The sequence below is a fragment of the Astyanax mexicanus genome, chromosome 18 (genome assembly GCF_023375975.1).
Source record: "Astyanax mexicanus isolate ESR-SI-001 chromosome 18, AstMex3_surface, whole genome shotgun sequence".
In the NCBI taxonomy this organism is placed as follows: Eukaryota; Metazoa; Chordata; class Actinopteri; order Characiformes; family Acestrorhamphidae; genus Astyanax; species Astyanax mexicanus.
The window spans coordinates 22228704-22238144 of NC_064425.1; the positions used below are offsets into that span (position 1 = coordinate 22228704).

Here is a 9441-nt window from a genome sequence, read left to right on the forward strand (position 1 = left end):
TGTAAAAATGCTTTCCAATATGTGCTCTTTATCACTGCAGAATACTTTCACTGAAATATAAAACAGACAGCTCTCGGTGGTGTGTTTTACACTGTATGAATGTAAAAGATAATATAATACCACAGGAGTATAGCATTCCATAACAAGGCACTAAGCACATTTTCTCAGCCCATGCTTACGTTTATTTCTCTATTTCAGCAAGGTCATCACAGAGTAAATGAGTGGCCTGAGCTGCTGTCTTGGCCTTGGCGTTTCCTGCTATTGTAGGTGGTTTAACTGATTTGAAACTTAAGCCACATGTGTTTTATTTAGCGGTCACGCTCAGTCATGCTGTAGGATTTAGGGGCGACATCTCCTTGACCCTGATGGTATGTGTTGCACGGAAAACCTCAGGAGAAAAGGAACAATGGCTGTAAACATCTCACGTGCTTCACATTCTCAGCAAAGACTTCAAGACAGCTGTTATTCTGATTTATGGTGTCGCCACTTCATACGCTGGTAACCGGAGTGTGTAAGCAACCCCCTCCTGAAAAGCAAACAGAAATATCTGGAATATACAACAAGTTTCAAAGCTTTTTTGCTTTTTTTTTCATTATTTGGGTTTCTATGAACTCAGAAGCTACTCGGTCAAGTCTAGGGTGGGGAAATGAGAGCATTTTCATTTATGTGGTCATTTTTGTAGTGTTCGAAAAAATGCAAAAGTAATACAAAAGATATTCTAAATACATAAAAAAAAAAATTTAACTTATCTGCTATTTAAAAAAAAATAAAATACACTATTAAGCCATCCATCGAATAACCATATGTGGACCATTTCTTCACAAAAAAAAAAAACAATACTAAAATATTTTTTATTTAGATTTATATTTCCTCATTCATGGTGGCACTGAGAACTTGCACAGTTAAAAACTTGCAAAAGGCATGTAAGTACTAATTCTCTTAATTAATCATGAGGATGTTTGGGTCATAACATGAAATAAACCAAAAAGTGTGTCACTTGCAGTCAGGTTATAAGGAGCACTAAAGCCACTCTGCTAAGATACAGTGTTATACAGGTGTTTCAATTTAGTTCTCCAGCAACGGGGCTGGAATAGCAATAGCATTAGCCGCTAACCACTTTTTCTCCATTCAGAGGTGAGTATTATCGACCTGTAGTCTGCTCCTAACCCCGGCTAGCACTGCTGGAGCTGCATTAGCATTACCCGCTAACCACGCTAGTTATTTCGACTGTATTCTGTGTGTTTACTGTGTTAAAACAAGCTACGTGGGATCAACCGCTAGCTAATATTACCCTGGCTTACCGGAGCACTCAGGGTTACTCATTGTAGCGCTCTCGGGCAGCATTAGCTGCTAATGCTAAAGCTCCAGCCTTAGTGCTGGAGAAATTCAGGAATCTAAGCTTACTGTTAATAAACGGAAGTGCTTTACTAAACCCAAATAAACAGTTTTTAGGAGAGAAATCTCCTAAATTTATATTCAGTGCTAGTTTGACTTTAAAAGAAAGTATTTTTTATTACAGTTTTGTTTACTTAGGTAAGCTTTAATTAACTTAGTTATCTATCCCCCACCACCACGCAGTGGTGAGACCTGCTGAGTTAGAAGTTCCTTATAGTGTCTCTTAAAATGCCTTATAATCCGGTGTGCCTTATGTATAAAAATAGAACAGAAAATAGATGTTTATTGATAGTGCACCTTATAATCCGGTGCACCTTATAGTGCGAAAAATACAGTAATAGTGTCACATTTTCAAACTCTACTAAATGTAAATGTGCAGTAAGAGTTAAAGGGTTGGACACAACTCTTCACCTGCAATGTATTTTTCTTTCTTTTTATGATTTTTTTAGATGGCAAATTTAATATTGAAGACTATATTAAAGCTATGCAGGAACACATGCAGGATTACTTTTAAACAAAAAAATGTTAAACAAATCAGAATATGTTTTATACTTTAGATTCTTCTAAGTAGCCACATTTATCTTTGAGGACAGATCTGTACACTCTTGGTATTTTAATTTCAGTGTCTTCATGAGGAAGAGTCACCTGGAATAGTTTTATCAGTGTCATTAAGGAGTTCCTGAAGGTGCAAGAGTTTCTGCTTTTCCTTTACACTGTAAAGCTCCAGCTCATCCCAATTAACCTCAAATCACCCATCTCTGTTGGGTTTAGATCAGAGGATTGTCGAGGCCAAACACTTATATTGTTGACTACATGATTCCATATTCTATTTTAATCTTTAATATATCTTTAATATTAGTCTACAAAATAGAAAATAAATAAAATATAGAAATAAAGAAAAACGTTGAATGAACAGGTGTGTATAAACCTTTCAGTGGTACTGTATCTAGAACAGGTATTGACACACCTTTAACATCTAGGAGGGCAAGTCAGAGCAGAAGACTGAGCTCATGCCAGTCACTGCACCGTCATCCCAGTGACACAAACAGAGCTAAACCCTCGCACTGAGCCACACACTACTACAGCTACTACGTGTCCTAACTCCCGGTGGCTCTACCTGATGATTAGAAACACAACAATCACAACTGGGGAAATAACTAGAGCGTATGATTCATGAGGGAGTGGACTAAATTCAAACCAAACCAACCCTTCAGACTTTGCTGACGTACGTGCTTGCTGTTCCCTTTTTTTGTCTCTGGACATGATGTTCACACTGAAGAGTATATGTGTGTGTAGATATTGGAGCATCTGTGTGTCTATTTAAAGTCTGTATCCTGCTTTAGTTGTTGTGTCTGTTTGAGACAGGGGAAATTTTACAGTTCCACATTAGAGAGACTTTTTAATGCCTTCTTTATTTGCCCTGAATGAGGGGTTTTCAGAAGGGGTGTGGTGGTAAGATTAAGGTTCTGTTTACAGACAGGCTTAGGGAGATCTTAAATAAGGTTCTGGTTAGTGGTCATGATGATTTGGTGTAGGATTATGCAGCTATAAAGTACATTTCCCCAAAGGGATCAACAAAAGTATTCCTGTCTGTTGGTAAATCTGCCTTTCAGAATATTTGCGTTTGCAGGTTAGTACTTGCACAAGCTGCAACTTGTCATAAAGTGTGTGTAATGTGTATGAAGGCAAGATGCCATGTTTTTTTTCAGTATTAGTCACATGTATTAGAGTTTATGGCTCCATGAGTTAAAGAGACAGTCCAACAATTGAAAGCTTCCAATGAAAAAACATTTATCAACTTATTTCCTTTACTATTGTAATTTATTATTTTAAGTTCATGAATGAAGTTATATAAGTCTAAATAAAACAGTTTAGTATTAATGTAATTTTTTGATATATGTTAGTTTTATTGTTGGAAAGGGTCAGTTATCATACACACATTCTCATTCAAATATTTTATTTAATTAAATTGTTTTTTCCTAAATTGTAAATAAATACTGAAGCCATCCAGAAAAAAAAAACACATAATAAAACACATAGAGTCATGTAGTAACTTAAAAGTTTTAAACAAATCTCTGGGGTGACGTTAGGCTGGAAACTCTGAACTCTTGGTCTTGCTCTCCTGGGCCAGTCCTGATGAGAGCCAGTTTCATCATAACATTTTTAATGGTCTTTGCCAATGCACTTGAGGATACTTTTAAAATTCTTAAAATGTTTTGGATTGACTGACCTTTATTTCTTTGTCATTTTTTCTGGACGTACTTCATGTAAACACAAGTGGGTAAGAAGCTTTATTTTAATATTCTATATCTTTGTCTCATGCATCCTCATGCGTAGGTTTGGTGTTGCTTGTGGGCATGCCGAAAAATGTATGTGGCAGGTACACAAGGAGCAGTTCATACAAAATCTGTAGGAGGGATGGTGCAGCATTCAGCGACATCACAATGACTGAAGGTTTTAAAGAAAAGCATACCGTATCTGCATGATGTACAGAATATTTGAATTGGAAGCATGTGGAACCATTCATAACATCCTCAACAAGCCGGATCTATAGTTGCCCAGATACAATTGATACTTCCTATTGATACTTACTATCCTTTTGTTTTCAATCACAACAGTTTCACCTTTAAAGTCATTAAAACAAAGCATTGAAAGTCGAAAGTTAAAGAAAGACGCTAAGCTAGACTTTTTTTATAGCAAAATTCAGTAAAGCACTGAATTATTGCAGCAAGACAAAAGAACAAGGCTTGCAAACACTCAATGAATTCAATGAAAGTTCTACTTCATCTTTCAGAAAATCCAGTCCATGGCCTGAACCCATTATTTTTGCAAGGAACTCTCTTCAGTTTCACGTCCAGAAGGAGTAGAGAGTAGAAAAATGTGAACTTTGCCCATTGTACCACATGTTTGGGACCTTCAGTCGGGCCTTTCTATATCTGTTTCTACTCCCTTCCATGACAGACCGACAGAGAGAGCTATGAATGTAAAGGTGGCGGGGGAGGGAGGGACTGTGACGAAACTCAAAAGCACTTGATGTGATAACGCTTCAGCTAATGAACCCCCTCCCCAACACACATTCAACATATCAACCACAGAATGCCCCTCAGGCTGTTGAAGGCGGAGATACCAGGGGAGACAGACAGAGTGGTGGAGAGAGAGAGAGAGAGCGAGCGAGCGAGAGAGACAGAGAGAGAGAGAGAGAGAGAAAGGAGGGGGCAGGAAATAGATGTGCCTTCCCTCACATTGTCATACATTCACAGAGAACAGAACAGAGAAGTGAAGCAGCGTGTTAGATCCACGCTGCGCTCACAGAGGGTCACACTCCACAGGTGTTACAGGCGAGCAAGTGCCTAAACAGAAACAGCTGTGTGGGAACCAGATCCAGAAACATAAAGAGCCTGCTTTCAAGTGTGGAATATTTCAAGAGCCCACTGGGGATTGACAAGCAACTACTTGAACACTTGGGATTATTCCACACTTTCTTTGGCGACTTGATGCTCTGCTTTGGGCAACACATTTCGAGTGGATTTTAATTCAGTAGACTCATTTTGGACCTCAGTTTTGGTTGCCAGGTTTGAACCTCTGTGGACCTTTCAGTGGATCTTCTTGGTTCTCAAAGACACAATGAATCGGCACGGACCATTCGTTGTTTGTGCTGGAGTTTCTGAGTGAGTACGGAGGTTCTTACCTTTGAGCTGGGGTCCTGAGGGGTTGTTGGGGAAAGGGCAAAGGAAGGGGGAAGGGAGGAGGAAGCCAGAGCTTGTCCCCAAGCCAGAGCCTGTCTCTGGGGAGGACTGCTTTCACCATGAGCTAACCCCCTGTGGATTGTTTGAAGACTCCTGAAGGGAAGCGTTTGAATGCCCGTAACCTCACGACTCCCCCGGAGCTCCCCAAGAGCTAAACATATGAAAGAGACCTCTGTGTTGCAAGAGTATTTTGTGAGAGGACAGAAACTTCCTCCAGAGGAATGCCTCTGCTGCCTTTGGCTTTTTGTTCCTCTGACCATTCCTGTCGGATCAAGGGTCGAGGGAAATCCTTCCATTGTATGACCCTCTCATGAATGTATGAAACTCCTGCTCAGATTTGAGCTCTTTTTTCACTCTTGGAAAGATGCACAACATCACCTCCCTAATGGACAGCAACTTCAGCTTCCAGCAGAACAGTGGGAATCTCAACAGTGTGGAGGACTGCCCCAAGAATGACAACTTCAAGTATCAGCTCTACAGTATTGTGTTCAGCATTGTCTTTGTTGTTGGGCTTATTATGAACATAGCAGCCATGTATATCTTTACTTGTACATTGAAACTCCGCAATGAAACCACCACCTACATGATGAACCTGGTGGTGTCAGACCTTCTCTTTGTGCTCACGTTACCTTTACGAGTCTTCTATTTCATTCGTCAGGACTGGCCTTTCGGAGGCTTACTGTGTAAGATTTCGGTCTCCCTCTTCTACACCAACATGTACGGCAGCATCCTGTTCCTCACCTGCATCAGCGTGGACAGGTTCCTGGCCATCGTTTACCCTTTGCGTTCGCGGGAACTTCGGACAAAGCGCAACGCCAAGATTGTTTGTGCAGCTGTGTGGGTGCTGGTACTGTCTGGAAGCATTCCCACCGGCTTCTTGCTGGACTCCACCACCTCTCAATCCAACTCTACCGTCAAGTTCTGCTTTGAGAACTTCTCCTCCAAGCAGTGGAAGGCGCATCTCTCCAAGGTGGTGATCTTCATCGAGACAGTTGGCTTCCTCATACCACTCCTCCTCAATGTGATCTGCTCCGCTATGGTGCTCCAGACCCTGAGGAGGCCTCATTCAGTTGCTCGAGGAGGGAGAGTGAACAAGACTAAAATCTTGCACATGATAGTGGTGCACCTTTTGATCTTCTGCTTCTGTTTCATCCCTTATAACGTCAACCTAGTGTTCTACTCACTGGTGCGCACCAAAATTTTGGGAGGGTGTGCAGCAGAGTCTGTGGTTAGAACCATCTATCCCATTTCCTTGTGTATAGCTGTGTCTAACTGTTGCTTTGACCCTGTTGTCTACTATTTCACATCAGAGACTATACAAAACTCTATTAGAAGAAAGTCACAGTTTGACCGAGCCTACAGTGCAAAGTTCTCAGAGGCCCTGCAGTCAGAGACAAGCTCAAGCCTCAGTTTTAACCTGAGGTCTTTTAAAAACAAGTTTTTCCCAAATGAATCCAGTGTATGAGGAGGCTACGGCTTAAATAACAGCAGTATATTTGCAGAGTATCACATCAAGTGTGCGAACCAAAGGCATTAATCCATGTATTCTAGTGTAGGAGGCATTCACAGTAAACATTATGCTTTACACATTAAAGTAGGTGCTGTATTGTTGGATTTTGGCTTCTCTGTGCCAAGGAATTAACAAATACAAAGAACATCCTTGTATATGTTTTAGCTGTGAGTGCAAACCTCAGTGTTTTTGAATATCTTTGGATATTTAATACAAGTGTTACTGTATCACTCAGTGTTACAGTGTTTAGAGTAGTCTGTGCCTTTTCGACAAAGCATAGAGCAACTAATGGACTATGCCCAGCAGCAGGTGTTTGTACACCACTGTACAGCATCTGCTTAAGGTCAATAAGCAACGACTTTGTTCTCATTAATGGTTTTATGGCTAAACATCTCCATAAAGTATGGCGTAAAGCATGTAGCTGTTGAGAAACCTTCCTTTCAACCAGATATATGAACTGTATGTAATGTAATTATCTGACTGTGAATAGTGCGTTTCTTACAGTGTAAAAGTCTTACATTGCACTTAAAGTACATAGATATGCATAAAAAACATATTAGCAGCGTATTGCAGATATTTAATGAAATGCTTACCAAGTTTTTGTTTTTTTTTTGAGAGAGAGAAAGTGTGCCACCACAAATTCTTTGAAATCACAAGAACAAACCCACAAAAATGGCACTGATTCAGGAACTTTGAACTGTTTATTCTTCCTAAATTCAAACGCAGATTCAACATTTCATAAAGTGTCACAGTGTTAATTAGTGAGAATAAGTTTATTGGCACTTTATACTACAATTTAATGTTTGCACTGACCACTGAAATTGGTTCATGTTTTTTTTAATGCACTGCCTTTCTGTTACAAAACCACATTTCAAAAAATAAAATGCTAAAAAAATGTTATTAGTTTCTTTTTTAGACTTCCTCCTAGTCTTGTCAGACGTCTGGTGTGAAACTGATGACATAGCTTCTCATGTTTTTGTCTTGTTTTGTTGTAACTGTTAAAAAGAAATAGAAATAGAGCTATAATAATGGTACAGATATATAAACAGTACAGCTGCATGATAATGGGAAAAGCTGATGTCACAAAATAACATTTTTTCAATATATATATATATATACTGATATTAAAACTAGATTAAAAGAAAAAAATATTTTTCCCCAGATAGGGAATATTGCAGTTCATTTAACCATTATATAAAATACAACTGATTACCCAAGGGAAGACAGCTCTTACTGCTCAATACTGCTCACTGATGGTGAGATATTCATAAGTAACCCTTCCATTATGCAAATAAATTATGTAAGGAAACAAAAAGGGAAGATGTGTGGATTAATATGGTGCAATATTATTTAAATAAGATGTGAAAAGGGTTGTGAGAGTTTACTCAAGCTTTTGTTAATCATACACATTTTTCATAAATGAAAATTCAAAATGAGTTAAATCATTATTAGGATATAAAAAAATGAGCAAAGTTTACTAATTACAGTGTAGTTAAGCATTTTGTAATAATGTCTTAACTAGTGTCAGTTTAATTTTTTTTTTATTGGAGTTGTTCTGTTTTATGTATTGTTTATAAATGTATGCTTATTGTAAAGTGATATTACTGATATATGTAAGTGTGTATATATACTGTAAACTTAGGTAACAGAAGGAAAAAAAAACATTTATTTTTGTGTAAAAATGTAAGTGTAAAGATGATGATTATTATTATTATTATTATTATTATTATTATTATTATTATTATTATTATTATTATTATGTGGAGTGTACACACTGCACATAATTTACATTGTCTATATATAAAGCTCAGAGATCACTTCAGTTTCTTAATCAGTTTCTCTGATTTTGCTATTTATAGGTATATGTTTGAGTAAAATGAACATTACTGTTTTATTCTATAAACTACAGACAGCATTTCTCCCAAATTCCAAATAAAAATATTGTCATTTAGAGCATTTATTTGCAGAAAATGAGAAATGGCTAAAATAACAAAAAAGATGCAGAGCTTTCAGACCTCAAAAATTGCAACAAAAAAACAAGTTCATATTTATAAAGTTTTAAGAGAATAACCCTGGTGCAAAATTTCGAGCAGTTCAGCTTAGTTTGATGAATTGTGATCATCCATATTCCTCTTGATTATATTCCAGAGGTTTTTAATTTGGTAAAATCATTGGTAAAAGAAACTCATAAAGTCTCTTATTATTTCCAGAGCTTTATGAAGTTTTACAAGGATTTGATTGCATTCAGCTATTAGTACATCAGTTCAGGTTCAGGAGTTCAGGATGTTGGATGATCACCATTCCAACTCATCACTCACTCCCCAAATGATCCCAAAAGTACTGGATAGAAAACTGGATAGTAATTTTAGAGAACACAGTTCTGGGAGGTTTTGAATCCCTCTTGCCCACGCCTAGCATTAGGCATGGTGCCAGTACAGAGACTATAAGCTGTTTGTGCACATTTTCACATCTGTACCAGCTACGGGTGAATATTATAAAGAGTGTTCACAAACATTTAGACGTATAGTGTGTAAAGTTCAGCAGTTCTTCAATAACATTGATTTGATTGATTGTGAAAAAAACAGATTTTTTTCTGTGTATGAAATCAGAGGCCTGTGCTGCAGAAAGGAAAAGCAGTGCGTGTTTATTTTTCCAGGGAAGCAGTTCAGAAGATGACAGTTGAGTGCAAGTTATCTCACCAATTTTACAAGGGAGTGTCCCTCACTGGCAGACTCCTTCACTGGCCGATTCCTCCCTCCACAGTGTTGGATTTAATTCCTCTAATCCTTC

At 38.1% G+C, this 9441-nt stretch overlaps 1 protein-coding gene across 1 annotated transcript; it reads left to right on the top strand.

Annotated features, from left to right (window-relative positions):
• The first annotated feature begins 4601 nt into the window (after positions 1–4601).
• lpar6a (lysophosphatidic acid receptor 6a) lies at positions 4602–7264 on the top strand. Its single transcript, XM_007236716.4, has one exon. The coding sequence runs from the start codon at positions 5506–5508 to the stop codon at positions 6604–6606; it is 1101 nt and encodes a 366-aa protein (XP_007236778.3). The 5' UTR covers positions 4602–5505; the 3' UTR covers positions 6607–7264.
• Positions 7265–9441: the final 2177 nt, after the last annotated feature.

Bases quoted from the DNA above. Each gene is read 5' to 3' on its own strand.
- lpar6a (XM_007236716.4), top strand. From the start codon at position 5,506: ATGCACAACATCACCTCCCTAATGGACAGCAACTTCAGCTTCCAGCAG.